We start from the raw sequence: 23,237 nt of genomic DNA, 5'->3' as shown, positions 1-23,237 counted from the left end.
AGGTGCCAGGCACTGGGTATGGATTCTCTCTCAATAACCATGTGATGGAAGTGTTATGCCCATATTTTAGATGAGGAAACTGAGGCTCAGAGGGTGAAATTCATTTGCCTATGGTCATGCAGCTAGTAAATGGAAGAGTTTTTCACACTCTGAGCCACTGTGGTATTCTGCCACGGTAGACAGAGGGGGTTCCAGGCAAGGAGAACAGCAAGGATAAGAGACCGATGTGGCACAAGCTCTAGATGATGGGGACACTGGTCTGAGTGGAGAATGGGGTGTGTAAAGCAGTATCTATAAAGAGAGAACTGTGGGAGAAGAGGCACGGAGAATCCTTGAATGCCACATAGGAAAATATGGCTTGGCGTAAGAGTCAGCAACCTCCAGAGTTGAAGAGTTACTATGAGAATGGTGTTGCTTCGAGAGATAATCCCTCTGCCATCAGGCCCTCTGGGTGCACCCAGGACTTCGGACTTAGGGCAAGGAAGTACACCAGGGCAGATGATACCAGTGGCAGCCGCATGGTGAAGTAAAAGTCGCTCAGTTGTGTCCAACTCTTTGCAACCCCATGGACTATACAGTCCACGGGATTCTCCAGGCCAGAATACTAGAGTGGGTAGCCTTTCCCTTCTCCAGGGTATCTTCCCAACCCAGGAATTGAACCGGGGTCTCCTGCATTACAGGCAGATTCTTTACCAATTGAGCTTATCAGGGTGAATGGGACCAACTGCAAGAGCACAGTCAGCCGTGGGTGGGGTATGCTGTCAGTAAGAGGCAACCAGCTCTACTGTGGAGCTGTGCTGGTGAACCCTCAGTGGCTGCTCACAGATGCCCACAGCCAAAAGTGGTACCCAGTGGATGCAGACCAGCCACTTTGAGGATAAAAGCCACAGGATAAAGACTGGGTTGCAAGAAGCAAGAGGAAGCCTGCATCCTTGGTGACTTGCTTAAGTACCTGCTCCAAGCATGTACCTCCAACATCTGGGCATGAAACAGAGAAAATAAAACCTCAAGTGTCAGGGCTTCCCTCATAGTCCAGTGGTTAAGAATCCACCTTGCAATGCAAAGGATACCAGTTTGATCCCAGGTCCAGGAAAATCCACTTGCCACAGGGCAACTGTGCTCCACAACTAATGAGCCTAAGCTCTGGAGCCTGTGAGCTGCAACTACGGAGCCCATGGGCCACCACTATTGAAGCCCACATGCCCTAGAGCCCGTGCTCTGTAGCACGAGAAGCCACCGAAATGATAAGCCCTCGTGCAGCAACTACAGAATATCCCTCAACTAAAGAAAGCCCATGAGTGGCAACAAAGACCCAGCACAGCCAAAAATAAAATAAATATTAAAAAAAATTAGTTACTATGATAGTGTTATTTTCAGAAGGCAACGGAGTGGTACTGAGAGAACTGAAAAAAAAAAATTCAGAGGCAGGAAGACCCAGGTGTTTCTAGGATGCTGTAGGAATATTAATAACGTTACCAAATACAATGGAATACTACTCAGCCATAAAAAAGAATGGCATAATGCCATTTGCAGCAACATGGATGGACCTAGAGATTATAATATTTTTTTTTTCATGTACTAAATAGATATTTATTAGTTGTTTGAAATGTGTCAGCTATTTCAAAGAACCCAGGATAAGTTAGTGAAAAAAACTGAGAAACTACTTGTCTTCTTTAAACTTACATTTGGGTGGTGTGAGATAATGGGAATAACATGAGGAAATTATAAAGTATATTCTAAATAGAGAAATACTATGGAAATCTACATATTCACATACATATTTATGTCCATTACATTGGGGCCGTAGCCAAGGAAGCTTAATTTAGTGTGGAGCACTTTTGAGGGTAGTTTTCTGGTGAAACCTAAGATGGCGGTGGTAGGTGGAGGACTGGCGGAAGCGTCTCTGGCAGAGGGAACACTCATAGGGCTTCTCTCCCGTGTGGGTTCTCTCATGAGCTCGAAGGTTGGTTTTGTGGGTGAAAGCCATTTCACATGTGCTGCACGTGAAGGGCTTCTCTCCTGTATGGATCCTCTGATGCACGTGGAGGTCTGATGCCTGGAAGAAGCCTTTGCCACATTCGCCACAAATATATGTCCTCTCATTATTGTGTCTTTTCTGGTGAACTCTGAACCGAGAGGAATGTCTGAAGGTCTTGGGACATCTCTCACATCTGTATACTTCTGGGACTCTGTGGGATCTTTCCTGGTGTTCCCCACATGCAGAAGTCCCCTCAGAGCTCTGGTGGGTAGAAACAGGCTCAGGGGTGACCTGGTCTGGTTCCACTTCCATGAGGACATCTTGAGAGGAGGCTCCTTTCAGGGATCTGTCCTGGGGCCTGGAGGGGCATGGACTTGCTCCTCTTCTGGAGCTTCGTGGATTCTCCAGAGAAACACCTCCTTCTTCCAGCCTTGGATGGTTCTCTTCTTGGACAATGATTAGGGAAGGTATTTGATTGCTTGGACTAGTAATACTGTCATTTACTTGATGAGTTTTCACAGAAATGTTGCCATCATTTTCTTTATCTTCATTTCCAAGTCAGGACGCTTTATGCAGTCATCATGCAGGTCTTCCGTGAATTTCTCCAGATCTCCACCACTTGCTTCCCATTTCTTTTTCAAAGTAGACTTTTCACTGCAGTGCTTATTGATCATAAATTGTTCCAGGGCAAGTTGAAAAATAATTCATCCTTGCTGTGTTTTTCTGGCTGCAACCATAAATGAAATGACTTATAGAGTCTTTGCAGTTCCTGCCTTGCACGTGAGTTATTGCCATTTTGCAATAAGCTGGGCTGAGTGTTCTGCAACTTAGAGATATCCTCTGCTGTTTGCAGAGTGGGTCCTCGACTGGGGATAAAGTCTGTACTTGCTGACTTTGAGTCATCCTTGGATGGTTCACGCTGAAATGATGCTCTGAAACCTAAATCCATTCTTGGCGGTGTTTCTTATAGATTCAACTGCCAGGATTTAGTTCTTGACGACTTTTGCTTCTGGAGATCTCCTCCAGAAGACTGAACCTCAAGCTGGGTGATCCTGGGCTGACAGCTGAGGACTCTTCGCTGTGTGACTTGCTCTCTGAACTGGGTTCATCTCTAGAGATTATAATATTATACTAAGTAAAGTAAGTCAGAAAAAGACTAATACTATATCACTTAGGTGGAATTTAAAATATGATACAAATGAACTTATTCACAAAGCAGAAACAGGCTCACAGGCATAGAACACAATTTTATGGTTACCAAGGGCAAATGGGGTGGGGAAGGGATAAATTAGGAGTTTGGAATTAGCAGATAAAAACTATTATATATAAAACATATAAACAACAAGGTCTTACTGTATATTACAGGGAACTATATTCAATATCCTATAATAAATTATAATAAAGAAGAATATGAAAACAAATATACATGTTTAACTGAATTACTTTGCTATATACCAGAAACTAACACAATATTGTAAATCAACTATACTTCAATTTAAAATGTAATCAACAACAGTAACTAGTATTAATTGAAAATTTAGTATGTTGTATTTGCCAGCAATAGATTGAGTATAAAAGAATGTAAAAAAAAAAAAACAACAAACAACAACCCAATCAGGTCTCATAATTTTCATCTTAGACTATTGAGGTTTCCATTAAGGGATTTCCTTAGAAAACTTTACTTCAACTCTTTTGGTCACTGTGTTGTGGGACATTTTCCAGTCTAATGCATACACAAGAACAACCTGGGCAATTGGAACTTTGCCCATGACCAGTTCATAACCAGCTACCCACAGCAGGGAAATACCACTGTTTGCTTATCTTTGCTAATGATTTCCTAAAATTAATTTTGGTGAGAAAAATCCATAGACACATTCAACAAACATGCACTTTAAACCATTTGGAATTCATCTTATAAAAAGCATGTGATCTTTAAAATTATAGGAAGCTTAACTTTTCAAAGCATGGGAGTGCCATGATGGAATTTATTCTCTGGAAAACTCACCTAGTACCTGTATGATGGTTGGACAAGGGGGACTAATGAAGCCTGGCACATAGTGGCTGACACTAGTACCTGTCAAATGAATGAATGAACAAATGAGATCAGGTTGGAGTGACTTTAATAGTTGGGGCAGGAAATGATGGAGTGTGGACTGAAGGAGTGGCTGAAGGGGCAGAGATAACACATAGGGTGTGGGTCTCATGCCAGATGTGAGGAGGGTGGGAGCACTGTGGGAAGCCCTCAAGTTTAACTGGGCTGAATGGGTGGAAGGGGGCTCCATACCTATGATTAATAAATGCCAACAAGGCAAGTTATGAGGGGGCGGGAAGGATAATGCTTCCAAATGTGGTGCTCAAGAGCATGGGCTCCCAGATAAATGTCTGCTCCCCCACTCACTGGTTACTTCACTTAACCCTCTGTGCTAAGTAGCTTCAGTAGTGTCCGACTCTGCGATCCTATGGACTGTACCAGGCTGCTCCGTCCGTCTATGAGATTCTCCAGGTAAGAATACTGGAGTGGGCTGCCAGTCCCTTTTTCAGGGGATCTTCCCAACCCAGGGATCGAACCCTTGTTTCCTGTGTCTCCTGCATTGCAAGGGATTCTTTACCTCCGAGCCACCAGGGAAGACCTAACGCCCTGTACCTCAATTTCTATTTGTTGTTTATGTGACTTGTTAGCTCATTAAATCTGGCCACTCATGAAATCAGGATTAAATATGAGATCAAGTTTAAAATACATGTCATTAACTGAAACCATAGCTACGACAAACAGTTTGAATCATATGGGTGTAAGTCACGGTTCACACAGGCTAAGCTAATGAAGCAGCTACCTGCCAAAGACTACAGCCTCCTAAAATAACCACATTCTTATCCATGTTTTGTTTCTCTTACTGGAGCTTCTTCGCTTCAAGGTATCTAGGTGGCTTATGACTATGAAGCATTTTAATAAGCTCCAGGAGTGAAGAGATGTAATTGGCATTAAGGGCGACTTTGATGCTTGATGAGTTTCTACAGGAATAGCATCATGACACCGTTCCCCAAACCTCCTCGCAAACTGCAGAAGGTCCGTGCATGTACCGAAGTTGCTAATTGGAATGCCAGCTTCCCTGCTCAAGGCATGGCAGAAAGAAAGGCAGTTAATTATATCTCTTCATATCTGATGAAATTTCCCCTTTTCCTCCTCACTTCTACAGGACATCATTAGTCTGGCATGGTGAACAATACTCCATTATACCTGGATTTTTTTTCCTTTAATGATCACAAAAACATTCTACTTCTTCCATTTTCTGATCTTCTATTTAACAACTTGATCATATTTGAATTGAGCCTATCCTATTATGGAGGGATAATGACCTCAATCCACTCGCCAACACAAGTCATTATCTGCAGTATACATTGTCAAAAGGCCTCCTCACTAAGTTTCAGCACACAGCATCTGGGGGCACGTGCTGGAAGCTTCATATTAGCGCTTTACAATGAAGAGCAGATGTCTCAGCTTGTAGCATAATTTCTCCCTCTGCTCTCATTTTAAACCTATTTTTCTTGTATATTCACATGGGCTTTCAGTCCAGCCTCTGCTTCTTAAGTCCTTGTAGACATGTCTGGGACAGAAACGTTTTTCCTCTATTTTACCAAAAGTAAAAACAACAGGATGACAAGAGCTTAAGCAAACTCTGGGAGATAGCCGAGGACAGGGAAACCTGGTGTCCTGCAGTAGATGGGGTGACAAAAGAGTTGGACACAACTTAATAACTGAACAACAAAAAGATGCCAGGATTCTTTTATTTTTCACTTGCTAAACATCATAATTTATTACTGAGGTTATCAGAGAGATCTGAGACTGTAAAATATCTGGGAAAAATAAACTGGTTAAGCACTCAGAGCCAGATAATAGTCTAATCCCTTCAGTGGCTCCTCTCTGCCTCTCATACAAGTCCAAACTCCTTGCCTTGACACCCACAGCTCCTTCTCTCTGACTCCTAACTACTTCTCTGTCTCCAGCTTCTCTGGCCTCACTCCCCTATATAGACACTTCTCTCCAGACCCCTGGACTCCCTGCCACTCCTCAAACACACCTTGTCACATTCAACCCTACTGTACATGTTCCCTGGCCTTCCCACCACCGGAGGGGACTCCCTCTTCTGGGCCTCACTCTTCAATGCTCAGTTGAAATTTCTCTTCCACGAAGCCATGTTTAATTCCCACACAGCCCCATTTGCTAAACACTACTTTCTTCCTTGACAAGTTCACATATTCGTTCATTCGATAATATGTAGAGTGCTGGGTTATGTCTGTAGAAAGCATCTTACTTGAGGAGATGCATCCTCTGCTCCGAAAGCTCTCACTGCCTCCGAGGGATTTCCAGAGCTCTTCCCATCTTTTCATGGCTCTAACAGCTTCACTGAGAGAAAGCAGTGTTGCATCAGGGATCACTGAGCTTGAATCCTCCTCCATCACTGACAAGCACTACTGTCTCAGGTATGTTACCTGAACTCTCAGACTCTCCCTCCCTTCATCTGTGAAAATGAAGGGAATGGTATCCAATACCCATCTCCCAAGGCTGCTGTGCATACAAGAATCCATGCACAGCCCTCAGCCCTCCGGCTTGTATATGCCGATCACTCAATGGAGGGTAATTATCGGTATGGAGGGTAACTATGTTTCTGTGGAATATTCAGGTAATGCTTCACATCTTAGACTGAAAGCTCTTTGAAGACTGGGACCAAAGCACATTCCTATTTAGTCAGCATAGTTCCTAGCACTGTGCCCTGAACATGGTCAGTAACACAGTGGATGGAAGGAAGAGGGAGGGAGTGGGGATAGGGGGAAGAAAAGCAAGCTTTTGCACAGATCCAAAATACAAAAACTTAAAACAATGATTTTTATGTGGACTATTTTTAAAGTCTTTAATGGGTTTGTTACAACATTGTTTCTGTTTTATGTTTATTTTTTGGCTGTGAGGCATGTGGGATCTTAGGTCCCTGACCAGGGATCAAACCCTCACCCCCTGCAAATGCAGGTTTGATCCCTGGTCAGGGACCTAAGATCCCACATGCCTCACAGCCAGGGAAAGTCCCTCAAAAAACTTTTTACAAAAACTTCAACACCTGGGTTGTCAAAGGGAAACCTGTTTACATTAACAGATTTGATTTATATATATTTTTAAGGGCCTACTCTGTACCAGAGATGCTCATACTTGCTGTCGCTATTCCCTCAAGATGGGTAACATTATCCCCAGGACGGGGAGGAAGAGATGGCAGGCTAAGTGACTTGCCCCAAATCACAAGCCTGGGAAAAAGCCTGCTTTGGAGTATGAACTCGGGGCAACCCTTATAAAGTTCTCACTCTGTGCTAGGGACTGATATCCATCTGCTCAGTGAGTCAGTGTTTACCTATTGAGCACCTACTATGTGCCAGGCACTGGAGAATACAGCAGTAAACAAGGAGACACAAACCCGACCTCCACTTTTACGAAGCCGACCGTTTCTCAGAAGGTAGGTGGGAACCCAGGAAGGATGATCAGTTCAGTTCACTTTCTCACTAGTGTCTGACTCTTTGCAACCCGTGAACGCCAGGCCTCCCTGTCCATCACCAACTCCCACAGTTTACCCTAACTCATGTCCATTGAGTCGGTGAGTCATCCAACCATCTCATCCTCTGTCGTCCCCTTCTCCTCCTGCCCTCAATCTTTCCCAGCATCAGGGTCTTTTCAAATGAATGAGCTCTTCGCATCAGGTGGTCAAAGTACTGGAGTTTCAGCATCAACATCAGTCCTTCCAATGAACACCCAGGACTGATCTCCTTTAGGATGTACTGGTTGGATCTCCTTGCTGTCCAAGGGACTCTCAAGAGTTTTCTCCAACACCACAGTTCAAAAGCATCAATTCTTCAGCGCTCAGCTTTCTTTGTAGTCCAACTCTCACATCCATACATGACTACTGGAAAAACCATAGCTTTGACTAGATGGATCTTTGGTGACATAGTAATGTCTCTACTTTTTAATCTGCTATCTAGGTTGGTCATAACTTTCCTTCCAAGGAGTAGCGTCTTTTAATTTCATGGCTGCAATCACCATCTGTGATGATTTTGGAGCCCCAAAAAATAAAGTCAGCCACTGTTTCCACCGTTTCCGCATCTATTTCCCATGAAGTGATGGGACCGGATACCATGATCTTAGTTTTCTGAATGCTGAGCTTTAAGCCAACTTTTTCACTCTCCTCTTTCACTTTCATCAAGAGGCTCTTTAGTTCTTCTTCACTTTCTGCCATAAGGGTGGTGTCATCTGCATATCTGAGGTTATTGATATTTCTCCCTGAAATCTTGATTCCAGCTTGTGTTTCTTCCAGCCCAGCATTTCTCATGATGTACTCTGCATATAAGTTAAATAAACAGGGTGACAATATACAGCCTTGACGTACTCCTTTTCCCTATTTGGAACCAGTCTGTTGTTCCATGTTCAGTTCTAACTTTTGCTTCCTGACCTGCATACAGGTTTCTCAAGAGGCAGGTCAGGTGCTCTGGTATTCCCATCTCTTCCAGAATTTTCTACAGTTTATTGTGATCCACACAGTCAAAGGCTTTGGCATAGTCAGTAAAGCAGAAGTAGATGTTTCTCTGGAACTTGCTTGCTTTTTCAATGATCCAGCAGATGTTAGCAATTCGATCTCTGGTTCCTCTGCCTTTTCTAAAACCAACTTGAACATCTGGAAGTTCACAGTTCACATATTGCTGAAGCCTGGCTTGGAGAATTTTGAGCATGACTTTACTAGCGTGTGAGATGAGTGCAATTGTGCGGTAGTTTGAGCATTCTTTGGCATTGCCTTTCTTTGGGATTGGAATGAAGACTGCCTTTTTCCAGTCCTGCGGCCACTGCTGAGTTTTCCAAATTTGCTGGCATATTGAGTGCAGCACTTTCCCAGCATCATCTTTCAGGATTTGAAATAGCTCAACTGGAATTCCATCACCTCCACTAGCTTTGTTTGTAGTGATGCTTCCTAAGATGCACTTGTCTTCACATTCCAGAATGTCTGGCTCTAGGTGAATAATCACACCATTGTGGTTATCTGGGTCAAGAAGATCTTTTTTGTACAGTTCTGTGTATTCTTGCCACCTCTTCTTAATATCTGCTGCTTCTGTTAGGTAAATACCATTTCTGTCCTTTATTGTGCCCATCTTTGCATGAAATGTTCCCTTGGTATCTCTAATTTTCTTGAAGAGATCTCTAGTCTTTCCCATTCTATTGTTTTCCTCTATTTCTTTGCATTGACCAGTGAGGAAGGAGCTTCTCTTGTGGTTCAGCTGGTAAAGAATCTGCCTGCAATGCTGGAGACCTGAGTTCAATCCCTGGGTTTGGAAGATCCTCTGGAGAAGGGAAAGGCTATCCACTCCAGTATTCTGACCTGGAGAATTCCATGGACAATGTTGCATGGGGTCACAAAGAGTTGGAAGGACAATCACCAGATGATAAATAAGTACAAAATGGTGGCTCACGTGGGCTCTGAGTAGGCTTGAGTCAGATTCCCCAAAAGGTCAAAACAAACAAAAAAAACCCCACCAAATCTATTTTATTAAGCAAACAATTAAATCCAAGATTTGCTGTTGGGTAAACAAACACGGTCCGTCTAGTCAAGGCTATGGTTTTTCCCGTGGTCATGTATGGATGTGAGAGTTGGACTGTGAAGAAAGCTGATCGCCGAAGAATTGATGCTTTTGAAATGTGGTGCTGGAGAAGACTCTTGAGAGTCCCTTGGACTGCAAGGAGGTCCAACCAGTCCATTCTAAAGGAGATCAATCCTGGGTGTTCATTGGAAGGACTGAAGCTAAAGCTGAAACTGCAATACTTTGGCCACCTCATGCAAAGAGTTGACTCACTGGAAAAGACTCTGAAGCTGGGAGGGATTGGAGGCAGGAGGAGACGGGGACGACAGAGAATGAGATGGCTGGATGGCATCACCGACTCGATGGACATGAGTTTGAGTGAACTCCGGGAGTTGGTGATGGACAGGGAGGCCTGGCGTGCTGTGATTCATGGGGTCGCAAAGAGTCGGACACAACTGAGCGACTGAACTGAACTGAGCTGAAACAAACACGGACTTTCCTGGTTCCTCAGATGGTAAAGAATTCGCCTGCAATGCAGGAGACCTGGGTTTGATCCCTGGGTTGGGAAGATCCCCTGGAGAAGGAAATGGCAACCCACTCCAGTATTCTTGCCTAGAAAAATCCCATGACCAGACGAGCCTGGTGGGCTCCAGTCCACAGGGTTGCAAAGAGTCGGACATGACTGAATGACTAACACTTAAACTGTCTTCAGACAAACATGAGTTCAAGTGGGTCCCTGGTATTTCTCCCAGGACCTCGGGTGGCCCTGCCTCCCCTTGGTTGAGGGTCTTCTTAGGAGTTAGGCATTTCCCGCACTCTGGTAGAGTGAGACTGGGAACCTCCGCTTTGTTTTCCTCCTCTTCAAAGAGGGGTAACAGTCTGGCCTCCTCTACAAGTATTTATGGGATCCAAGGAGCTCGGTTGGTGACATCAGCTGGGGCAAGCCTGGCACACCGTGGATGTTGGCTCAATCAGTTTAGTTTGGTCAGTGATCAGCCATGGACTGAATCAGGGATTTATTTCTGCCATTGTAACGACTCAAGAGGACCGGAGTAATCTAGAGTAATCAAGAGGATTGGAGTAATCTAACCCAAATCTAGTTTCTCCCCTACAAGCTACCGAATTAGTATTCCGGAAAGGCCTGGCATTAGCCATGGTCTGGCATCAAAATCGTTCTGTTCATTTTTTGCTTAATCAAGTCTTTTTTTTTTTTTTTAAAGAAACTAGGTGTAACAGTGTAATAGGAGAATGTCGAAGTTTGGTGTTGTTGCTAACCCATCTGTTGGGGCCTAGGTTAGGGGTTGGCAGTCAGAGTGCTGGTGGCCCTGACTGGCAGCAGAGGAGATTTTGGCACCATCCTCTACCATAAACCACCCCTTTCAATCTTCCCTTTCCATCTAGTCCCTGTCTACTCAACTCCACCTCACCATTACAAGTAGGACTGCAGAGAACATTATACGTGCTCCCTGGCACACCTGGGGAAGTGTCTCTCCATGTCCGTATCCAGGGGTGGGTGCATATATTAACATGTTTTTAATTTGCGGGATTGCCAAATTGCCCAATCAAAAGGCTTTACCTTTTTATACCCTCACCCACAGCATAAAAAATTTTCTAAAAGTAAGAATCCAGCTCTACAACGTAGCATCTCATTCTCTGAGATGTTTACACCCTTCATGTTGTCCTGTTTATCTTTCTCCATCTCTAGGTGAGGGTTTATAGCGGGACTAAGTCACATGGGCTAGATGCTACCGTTATCTATCACTTCTGGTTACATTCACAACTAAGAATGTTTAGCCTCTCTTTCTGGAGAGAGGTGGTCTAACTTATACTATGGAAGCAAATAAGGTTATGCTTTATTGTTGTTGTTCAGTTGCTTAGTTGTGTCTGACTCTTTGTGACCCCGTGGACTGCTGCACACCAGGCTTCAGTAGCCTTCACCATCTCCCGGAGCTTGCTCAAACCCATGTCCATTGACTCAGTGATGCCATCCAACCATCTCGTCCTCTGTCGTCCCCTTCTCCTCCTGCCCTCAGTCTTTCCCAGCATCAGGGTCTTTTTCAATGAGTCGGCTCTTTGCATCAGGTGACCAAAGTATTGGAACAGTACCCAGTCCGATTTTCTACCTCTGGCCTCTGTTGCTGCTGCTGCTGCTAAGTCACTTCCGTCGTGTCCGACACTGTGTGACCCCATAGACGGCAGCCCACCAGGCTCCTCCATCCCTGGGATTCTCCAGGCAAGAATACTGGAGTGGGTTGCCATTTCCTCCTCCAATGCATGCATGCATGCTAAATCGCTTCAGTCATGTCTGACTCTGTGCAACCCCATGGACAACAGCCCACCAGGCTCCTCTGTTCACGGAATTCTCTAGGCAAGAATACTGGAGTGGGTTGCCACGGAGGACATTTTAAAGAGAAACAGCAAATTTATCTTGTTTCATATTGATTTGAGATATTGAAAGCCTAGCAATCATTCAAGCCTAATTATTATTTTTCAAAAGAAAGGAAAATATCTCCCATGCAAGTGACAGCGTGGTCTTCCATTCCCCTCCTTGGGGAAGGGTCTTCCTTTCCCCGGAAACTGCAGATGGGAAAGTGTCTCCACTCTGACGGCACACAGAAGTGCCAAGTGACAACAGCCACAGGGGAGGTGTGTGAGAGGGCGGAGCAGCAGAGGAGGACATGTGCTGGCTGCAAGCTGTCCGGGACAGTGGAACGGGCTGCTTCCCCGGCCGAAATCCTCCTTGTGAATAGAGGTTATTGTGTGGCCAGGATTCCAGCAGGGCTCACCATCCCCAGTGGGTTGGGCTTGACTAACCTCATGACCGAGGATGCTGGAAAGTGTTTGGCGGAAGGCATTTGACAATATTTGCCTGTTTTCTGCTGGGGGCTGCCTCCAGATCATGTGACTCTGCTTATTTTCGGCAGCTTGGCTGCTGTATTATTTGTTCTTAGAACAGGGATGGTCTCTGGGGCCATGGGGAGGGGGCTGGCGGCCAGGCTGGGGAAGGCAAGAGAAGCAGATGGCTCCTAACCCAATCCCAGAAACAAGCCAAGCATCCCGGGAGAGCTGGGTACTGTCAGGCCAGCAGCTACCACCTGGGTGGTGAGGCCAGGGTCCCTTCCTGGGCCTGCCCAATTCCCCTAGAGAAAGGGGACAACGTGAAGGATGTAGATGCCTCAAAGGATGAGATGCCTTGTGGAGCAACATTCTTTTTTTTAAAAGCATTTTGTACTGAGGCTGTATATAAAATGGTAAGGCTGTTACAGTGGGCACTTTTGCAATCCTGTTAACATTTTCTGTGAGTCCAGAACTTCCACTGCCTGATACCCGTGCAGAAGAAACACTTTAGCAGGTGTGTGAGGGGATATATGAAGATGTTCTTTGGGGCTCTGCATGTAATGTCAAAGATGAGATCTGGACAGCTAAATGCATGTCAAGAGGGAAATGGCAGGACTTCAATGTTGGTCCAGTGGTTAAGACTCTGCCTTTCAGTTCTGTGGGTATCTGTTTGATCCCTGGTCAGGGAACTAAGATCCCACATGCCCCAGGGCAACTAAGCCCGAGCCGCAACAGAAGAATCTGCGGGAAGAAACTGCCTGCCTCAACTAAGACCCCATGCAGCCAAATAAATAATTTTTTTTTAAAAAGAGGGAAATGGTGAAAGGAATTCTGCCTCAGTCTTGCATGAAATAATGCATAGTTATTAAAATGAGGTTGTTCTTTGTGGACTAATCTGGGTATAGCTTGAGGATATGTGGAAGAAAAGCAAGCTGAGGACGAAAGCAAGCTATGCATCAAGACAGTGTGACAGGTTGTGGAACTAACTATATTTTCGGTGTTATATATCTGCATTCCTCAATAAAGGAGAAAATACCAAATAAAAAACACAGTTCAGAAACTTCTATCAGTACACATGTGTTAGTTGCTCAGTCATATCAGACTCTTATGACTGCATGGACTGTAGCCCACCAGGCTCCTCTGTCCAGGGGATTTCCCAGGCAAGAATGCTGGCGTGGGTTCCCATACTCTCCTCCAGGGGATCTTCCTGACCCCGGTGATCGAACCCAGGTCTCCTGCATTGGAGGCAGATTCTTTACCATCTGAGCTGACAGGGAAGTCCATCCTATCAGTACATATGCATGTAAATACATAGGTAAGGGGCAGTAAACACACACACACACATATACACACATGTGTATGCATGTATGCACAAACATCCACATGCATGCATATTTCTCACTGGTAACAGCGCTGCTTTGGAGGACAAGGGAAGGAACTACATGAAGAAAGGACTTTAACCTTATCTGTAATGTTTTTGTTTTTCAATAAGGAAATGCATTTTGTGTAAAGAATTTAAAATTCAAATGTAAATGAGTATCTGTTGAATTTATTTGCATCCTGCCCTCTTCTAAAAACCTAACAAAATAAGAAAAAGGAGAAGAAAATTAGACAAAGGAAAGAGGTTGAAAAGTATAGAAACATCAGATTTAGCGCTAGACTTCTTGGCAGCCAGAGCAGAAAGGGGACCTGGTATAAATTATGCCATTTTCCCTTGTAAAATGGAGGGTGTCTTCAGTTCCTTCTGAGAGACAAAGTTTTATACTGAAACTCTAGTCTAAAACAATTTACTCATGTGGAACTTGATGTAAGAGGTCACATATCCACCACCATGGTTTTGAGCATGTCTGTCCCATCACTTCACGGCAAATAGGTGGGGAAACAATGCAAACGGTGACAGACTTTATTTTCCTGGGCTCCCAAATCACTGTGGACGGTGACTGCAGCCATGAAATTAAAAAACACTTGCTCCTTGGAAGAAAAGCTATGACCAACCTAGACAGCATATTAAAAAGCAGAGACATTACTTTGCTGACAAATGTCCATATAGTCAAAGCTATTGTTTTTCCAGTAGTCATGTACGGATGTGAGAGTTGGACCATAAAGAAGGCTAAGTGCTGAAGAATTGATGCTTTTGAACTGTGTCATTGGAGAAGACTCTTGAAGTTCCTTGAATAGCAAGGAGATCAAAGCAGTCAATCCTAAAGGAATCAATTCTGTATATTCATTGGCATGACTGATGCTGAAGCTGAAACTTCAGTAGTTTGGCCACCTGATGTGAAGAGTCAACTTGTTGGAAAAGACCCTGATGCTGGGAAATATTGAGGGCAGGAGGAAAAGGGGACGACAGAGGATAAGATGGTTGGATGGCATCACCGACTCGGTCGACATGAGTTTGAGCAAGCTCTGGGAGATGGTGAGGGACAGGGAAGCCGGCATGCTGCAGTCCATGGGATCGCAAAGAGTTGGACACAACTTAGCGACTGAACAACAGCTGTCCCTAAGTTTAGATAAATGTCCTTGCTTCTTCTTCCCTGCTGTTTACAGTCTCCCTGCCTCCTTATCCCATCTCATCAGTGTCACTGTCTTTCTTACTGGCTAAGCTCCCATCACACAGACCACCTTCTGCAGCTCCCTGAACAAGCTTCACCTACTCCACCCTGGAGAAAGTGAATAGGCCGTGGTGCACTGGCGCATGCCTGAGTTACCTTTCAGGACTGAGACATCCTTCCCCACTGCTGAGAGATTGACTGCTGAGGCTGAAGCTTTCCTGGGGAGTCGTCCTCAGCAGGACTGGAAGGGAACTCCCTTGCCCAAATTTATGGCTCCCTTGCCAGCCTCTTCCTGGGGGCTGCCTACCTGCTGCGATGAGTGAGGTGCAGGAATAAAGGCCCAGATCCATTGCCTCAGTTAGTCTCTGAAGGGCTTATCTCTGACAGGCCACCCCAGCTCAGAACTCCCTGTGGGATCACCAAAGCCACTGCCGCAGCCCCCCTTGCAGCCCAATAACCCAGTGTCAATACTGGGCACCCACCTAATAACCCACCTGCATGCATGGTTCTGCTCAGGGCCTGCCTCTGGGAGAGCCTGACCCACACTCTCCCCTCTACTGAGAACGTTTCCCTGATTTTAACACTATCGTGGTATCGTGAGGACTTCTTATCACATAAATGTCCACTTAGATGTCACCGCTTCAAGGAAGCTTTCCCTCACTATTCAACCTAAAATAGCCTCTGAGATACTACCATCTCAGCCAATTCTAACTCTTCACGCTGCATTTATCTCTAATATATTCCTTGTTTATTTATTTATCATTAATAATTTTTAAAATTGTTATCCAAATTTTTCTTTCATCAGCCCCTCTTCTTGGTCTGTCTTATCCACCACTGCATTCTCAGAGCCTAGAATGCTGCTGCTGCTGCTGCTAAGTCACTTCAGTCGTGTCCGACTCTGTGCGACCCCATAGATGGCAGCCCACCAGGCTCCCCCGTCCCTGGGATTCTCCAGGCAAGAACACTGGAGTGGGTCGCCATTTCCTTCTCCAATGCATGAAAGTGAAAAGTGAAAGTGAAGTCGCTCAGTTGTGTTTGACTCAGCGACCCCATCCATGGGATTTTCCAGGCAAGAGTACTGGAGTGGGGAGAGCCTAGAATAGGGGCCAGCAAACAGTAAGTGCTAATGTTTCTTAATTTAGTGAATGACTGAAATTCTATCTTAAAAATATAAAGGGGATTGGAGGAAATTTTGAGTTTTGAACAACCTGATGCCTCTTGATAATAATAAGACTAAATTTTACAAGTTTTCAAACTGATTTGGCTCTGAAAACAGATTTTTTTTTTTCCATAAAAACAAATCCACTGCCTGGCTTTTTGAATTGGAAGATGAAATTTCTTCTGGAATGACATATGGGACCTTTTATTTAGAAAAATAAATATTTTATATAGACTTAGGTGCAGTGGAAGAACTGACTATAAGTATATCAGGAAGGAGAGAAGCCCTATTCCAGGATGTTCTTGTGGGGACTCGGAAGGAAGATGTCTGCTGAGTGATCCACAGTTGCTAAGGTTTATCCAGCACCCACTCTTCTCCAGACACCGTTCAAGCCCTCTGTACATACTCACTCATTTTCTCTTTGTGACTACATTATGAGGAAAATACTACTGTCATCCCCATTTTACAGGTGAGTAGACTGAGGCACAGAGGGGTGAAGGACCTTGCCCAAGGTCACACGGAAAACCACAGCTGGGAGTTAATTCCTGGCAGTCTTCCCAGGTGGTGCTAGTGGTAAAGACCCCCCTGCCAATGAAGGATATGTAAAAGATGAGGGTTTGATCCCTGGGTTGGGAAGATCCCCTGGAGGAGGGCATGGCAACCCACTACAGTATTCATGCCTGGAGAATCCCATGGACAGAGGAGCCTGGCGGGCTGCAGTCCTTAGAGCTGCAAAGAGTTGGACATGACTGAAGCAACTTAACACACATGCACGCAGTCTGATGTAAGAGATTACACTATCGACAGCCTCTCTGTTGCCAGGCAAATGTCAGAAGATCACAGAAAAACAGATGTGAACAAGGTGATTTTCTTCCAGTCCCTTTCAAATTTTTCACTCTGAAATGTACAATGTGTTCAGATGATTAAACCAAGAGTGTCTGCTGATTTCTAGCATTTCTAGAATCTCTCACTCCTGAAGTCTTTTATGTTGGTCCTTCACTCAATATCCTGGCATTGTGGGAATCTGTGTGGCCATAATTTGAACGGAAGGGTATAAGGAGAGATTTGAAGAAGGAAGTAGAGTAGAATTTTAAATAAAGCAAAAAAGCAGCAAATGCAGTGAGAAAAGGAACGTAGGGACAGATTGAAGGAAACAAGCCAAAAGACTGGAAATGGAGCTCTTGAAAACAACCTTTGCTATCGTGTAGCAAAACAAGCTGACTATTGAGACTCTTGGAGAAGATTGAGTTGCATTCCTGAATGCTTTCTCCCAACGTTGTTTTCCTCTCACCTGTGGGTGGATTAGTCAAAAGAATCTAATATGATTTGCTCATTAAAGCCCATCTGCTTCCTTTTCTGATCTGGTCTCTCCATCTCTACTGATTTTTCTCTTCCTTTTTTCTGAAGCAAAGGCTTTGCAGTTAAAGTGATCCAGCCAGGTTCCTGCCTCTGCCACTTCACGGCTGTGTGTATATTTGGATAAATGATTTAACTGCCTAAGCTTTATTTTCTTCATTTGTAAAATGGGCATAACAATACCAACTGGACAGAATTGTAAGAACGAAACGAGACACTTGTACAAAGTGCCTAACATGTAGCCTGGCACACAGCAGATCCATCCTTTCTCTCTCCTTCCCCTTAATTCCTCACTTCCTTTGCCTTTGGGCTGCACTGCTAGAAGCAGGAATAGCCCTTAACTGACAAAATCCTGAGGGGTGAGTGTCAGGTGTTCCTGTAGCCTTCGTGTTCAAAGCTACAACATGATTTGTAAGTCAAGCTCTTAGAGGGGAATTTACCTGTACATATCAAACATGAGTGCAAACACTTAAACCACATCATTAACTGTTACATCAAGTCCAGGAATTCCAAACAGTAAAGGGACAGCCACTCAAGTAGATAATTTGTATTCATGTTATCAATGTCAAAAAATAATTATAGTATGAAGTGTTAGTTGCTCAATCATGCCCAACTCTTTCATGACCCTATGGACTGTAGCCCACCAAGCTCCTCTGTCCATGGGATTTCCCAGGCAAGAATACTGGAGCCAGTAGCCATTCCCTTCTCTATGGGATCTTCCTGACCCGGGGACAGAATCCAGATCTCCTGCATTGCAAGTGGATTCTTTACTCTCTGAGTCACCAGGGAAGCCCCAGTTGTGGTATCAGTCAGCCAGTCAGTTCAGTCGCTCAGTCGTGTCCGACTCTTAGCGACCCCACAAACCACAGCACGCCAGGCCTCCCTGTCCATCACCAACTCCCGGAGTTCACTCAAACTCATGTCCATCGAGTCAGTGATGCCATCCAGCCATCTCATTCTCTGTCGTCCCCGTCTCCTCCTACCCTCAATCGCTCCCAGCATCAGAGTCTTTTCCAGTGAGTCAACTCGTCGCATGAGGTGGCCAAAGTATTGCAGTTTCAGCTTTAGCATCAGTCCTTCCAATGAACACCCAGGACTGATCTCCTTTAGAATGGACTGGTTGGATCTCCTTGCAGTCCAAGGGACTCTCAAGAGTCTTCTCCAGCACCACAGTTCAAAAGCATCAATTCTTCGGCGATCAGCTTTCTTCACAGATTGTGGTATAGTTGCAATTAATTATTAATTTATTGAGGGGTCATTGGTAAGGGAGAACAGACCTATGCCTTTATAATTGGCTGCAACATTATTTATTTAAATCATAGATTCTATTCAAGTCAATAACATCCATGTGGAATCCAGTCCTTGTCAGTGTTTTGATGCTGGGAAAATAAGTCTACTCCCAAATAAAGTAAATATGAAAATTTAAATCTCCAGGCTATATCTAAGTTGAGTATTTTTGACACACCTGCAAATTAAATTGATGGCATATGGGCTATTGGGTGTCAAGTTACTATGATATTCCAACTGATATGCTGTGCTATTGGCAAGAAGACCAGTTATATGAGCTTCGCACCAAGAGAAAACTTGTTCAGAATGGAACTTACCATTGCAGAGTAGCAGGAGTGGAGTGGGGCTTGGATGCTCTGTTATTTTCTTTTTCCTCATCTGTTAAAAGAAAAAAAAAGGAGAGAACTTCAGTAGGAAACCACACGGGTGTTTCAGCTCTCCCAAGTTTCAAAAGACTACATTGTCCTCAAATGTTGATGCTTTGAGAGCAATGGTATTTTGGCTTTTTCAACATAAGAGATTTATCACACTTTAACAAGAAAAAAAGGAGAAACTGACTTTTACAGAAAAATCTTATATCAATTTGTATTTTTGCTTGACATAATACATTATAGCTTGAAGAGCTATCTCCATCACTGAATAGTATGACTGCACGCCTCCAAATCCTAGAGACATGAATGTTGGTTAACCTAAATATATCATGGTAATTTTATATCCTCTAACCCCCTGATGGATTAGGTGGGGGCATGTGACATGGTGATCTAGACTATCAGATTAAGAAGAAGCCCTGTGGTGCTTCTGGGAAAGTTATTTTTTTTTCCTAACAAAAAGGAAAAAGGGCCTTGATTTCAAATTTCTGATCTCCAAAGCTGTGGGGGGGAAAGTCTGCTTTTGAAAGAAAGGGGGAGAGAGAAAGGGAGGGAGGGAGGAAGAAAGGGAGGGAGGGAGGGAGGATGAAAGGAAAGAAATGAAAGGAGAAAAGAGGGAGATGGGGAAGTGGGGGAGGGAGGGAAGGGAAAGAAACAGAAGAGATACCCTGGCCTGACCTACTTTTGAACATGGCTGTGAGTGGACATGGTAACTGGAGTGGGGTAGCAAACTTTCAACTGGGAAAAGAGCAGTCTGAGGACAAATTCAATGCCAAGCAAGTCAGAGAGGAAAAAGGGAAAAACCTGGGGATTCTCATATCATGCTGTGCCTCTGATTAACCAACCCCAAAAATCCCTGCATCTTTGTTTGGTGAGATAATACAATTTCCTGAGTTAATAAAACCTCTTTTCATTGGTTATTCACTTCCCTGCCTTCAAAACCATCCAAACTGTACAACACTATTATTTCTACACATGTCCACATTCATCTCTCTGACTTGAGTATCTTGCTTAGGAAGATCCCACTTAAGAAGGCAAGGATGCCTGATTTCAAACTAAATTACAAAGTTATAGTGATCAAAACAGTAGAACGCTGGCATAAAAACAGACAGAGATAAATGCAACAGAACAGAGGGCCCAGAAATAAACTCACAGGCACAGTCAATAATTTGTGACAAAGGAGCCAAGAATACACAATGGAAAAAGGACAATCTCTTCAATAAATGATGTTGGGAAAACTGGATAGTAATATGCAAAGAATTAAACTGGACCACTATCTTATACCATATAAAAAAATTAATTCAAAATCAACTAAAGGCTTGAATGTAAAAACTAAAACTATAAATATCCTAGAAGAAAACATAGGCAATAAGCAACTTGACATAGAACTTGGCAATGTTTTTTTTGGATTTGATACCAAAGGAAAGGCAACAAAAGCAAAAATATACAAGTGAGATTACATCAAACTAAAAATCTTCTGCATAGCAAAGAGAAATAGCAAAAACAAAAAAGGCAGCCTACTAAATGGGAGAAAATATTTGCAAATCATATGTCTGACAAGGAGTTAATATTCAGAATATATAAAGAACTCAACAACCGCTAAACAATCAGATTGAAAAATGGGCAGAAGATCTGAATAGACATTTTTTCCAAGAGATATATACATGGTCAACAGGTACTTGAAAAGATGCTCAACATCATTAATCATCAGGGAAATGAAAATTAAAACCACAGTGAGAGATCACCTCACATTTTTCAGGATGACTGTTATCAAAAAGACAAGAAATAACAAGTGCTGGTGAGGATGTGGAGAAAAGAGAATCCTCATGCACTGCTGGTAGGACTGTAAATTGGTGCAGCCACTATTGAAAATGACATGCAGGTTCATCAGAAAATTAAAAATATAACTACCACATGATCTAGCAATTCTGGGTATTTATTTGAAAAAAATGAAAACACTAATAAGAATAGATATCTGCATCCCATGTCTATTGCAGCACTATTTACAATAGCTAAGATATGGAAACAACCTAAGTGTCCACTCACAGATGAATGAATAAAGAAAACAGTTTATACATATATATATAGATGAATATTATTCAGCCATAAAAAGAATGAAATCTTGCAATTTGCAACAATAATGATGGACCTTGAGGGCATTGCTGCTGCTGCTAAGTCACTTCAGTCGTGTCCGACTCTGTGTGACCCCATAGATGGAAGCCCACCAGGCTCCCCTGTCCCTGGGATTCTCCAGGCAAGAACACTGGAGTGGGTTGCCATTTCCTTCTCCGATGTGTGAAAGTGAAAAGGGAAAGTGAAGTCGCTCAGTCGTGTCCGACCCTTAGCAACCCCACGGACTGCAGCCCACCAGGCTCCTCCATCCATGGGATTTTCTAGGCAATAGTACTGGAGGGCATTACACTAAGTGAAATAAGTCAGAAAGACAAATATCATATGATTTTACTTATATGTGGAACAACAAAATACTTATAAATAAAGAGAACAGAATAGACTGGTGGTTGCCATGGGTTGTGGTAGGGGATGGGTGAAATTGGTGAAAGGAGTCAAGAGGTATATACTTTCAGTTATAAAATAAATAAGTTGTGGGCATGTCACGCACAGCATGGTGACTATAATTAACAGTACTCTCTGAACATTGCTAAGAGAGTAAATCCTAAAAGTTCTCATCACAAGAAAATAAATTCTATAATTATATATGACGATGGATGTTAACTAGATTACTGGGGTCATCATTTTGTAATATATACAAGTATCGAATTATTATATTATACATCTAGAACTTTACATAGTGTTTTGTATGTCAATAACATCTCAATTTAAACAAGAAGAAAGCAGGATGGTATCTTAGTCATCTTTGTGTTCCCTCCAGCCAGTGCCTCCCATTGGCACTTAATTAAATAGTTGAGTCTGCCTTCCACAAATGTCTTCAACAATCTCAAAAAAATAGCACAGTAAGGAACATGAACATATGAGTCTTATAAGAACGTAGGTAAATAGATGCAAAGAACAATACTCAACCTCAACTGTTCACAAAGAAATAAAAAGAAAACAATGAGGCACAACTTTATATCTCTGAGAACAACAAAAAGTTTAAAAATAATAATCCCCAATGCTAGGGTGCAAATGGTCAAATTGACAGTGTCACATTTCTCTGAAGGTAGTGGTAACTGGTACAATAGTTTGGTAAGTAATTTTGCAGTGATATGGACAGCTATCTAAAATATTCAGTCACTTGGCCCCACAACTCAACTCCTAAGAATTACACCAAGTAAATAATTGAAAGGAAGGCTATGTTAAAAAACAACAGCAATTGTACTTTTTAAATAAGGAAAAATATATAAGCATCCTAAATATATCTCTGTCCAGCTTGTGCTGGTTCATGATTTACATTTTTGTTTCCCCTAGAATTGGCAGGATTTTTTTCTCTGAAAGTGAAAGTTACTCAGTTGTGTCTGACTCCTTGAGACCCTATGAACTATACAGTCTATGGAATTCTCTAGTCCAGAATACTGAAGTGGGTAGCCTTTCCCTTCTCCAGGGGATCTTCCCAACCCAGGGACTGAACCCAGGTCTCCCACATTGCAGGCGGATTCTTTACCAGCTGAGCCACCAGGGAACGCCAAGAACACTGGAGTGGGTAGCTTTTTTTTTCTGCTTCTTAAAATTTCAGCACATCAGTCAACGTGGGTCACAAAAGATTTATATTCTAAAATCAATTCAAAACCTTACTGGCCATGATTGAGAAAACCCCTCAACCTCTGGGCTTTATTTTTTCTTCACTTGTAAACCTAGTCATTTTAAAGGGCTATTGAAGGGATCCTATTAATTAATTCAACAAAAATTCATTTTATATCTAATGTATGCCAACTAGACACTGAGGATAAAGAAATTAAGCTGGCTGGGGAAAGAGACAAACAAACAGGTTCAATAAGAAGTGATAAATGCTGTGTTATGGGTAGGCAGAGAGAATACCACCAACCCAGACGGCATGAAACAGCAGGGCCTATCAAGAGAGACTTTCTAGGAGAAACCACAAGTAAGTTGAACCGTGAACTGGGCCAGAGATGGGAACCAGATGT

The 23,237-nt window shown here is 43.3% G+C and overlaps 1 protein-coding gene and 1 pseudogene across 1 annotated transcript in view; both read right to left on the bottom strand.

Annotated features, from left to right (window-relative positions):
- The window catches only part of RFX4 (regulatory factor X4), a 165,081-nt gene that overhangs the window by 118,563 nt on the left and 23,281 nt on the right, over window positions 1–23,237 (bottom strand). Inside the window, exon 3 of the mRNA XM_088837166.1 lies at window positions 19,087–19,147. Within this exon, the coding sequence (XP_088693292.1) occupies window positions 19,087–19,147 (61 nt within the window). The remainder of the gene's footprint in view (window positions 1–19,086; window positions 19,148–23,237) is intronic.
- Window positions 1,807–2,927, bottom strand: LOC129536089 (zinc finger and SCAN domain-containing protein 4 pseudogene; annotated as a pseudogene).

Source organism: Moschus berezovskii, chromosome 6 (assembly GCF_049115385.1).
Source record: "Moschus berezovskii isolate FMDL1 chromosome 6, NW_MosBer_1.0, whole genome shotgun sequence".
NCBI classification, from domain to species: Eukaryota; Metazoa; Chordata; class Mammalia; order Artiodactyla; family Moschidae; genus Moschus; species Moschus berezovskii.
The sequence above is the reverse complement of the archived record's forward strand: the minus strand, read 5'-3'. Positions and strand labels throughout refer to the sequence as shown.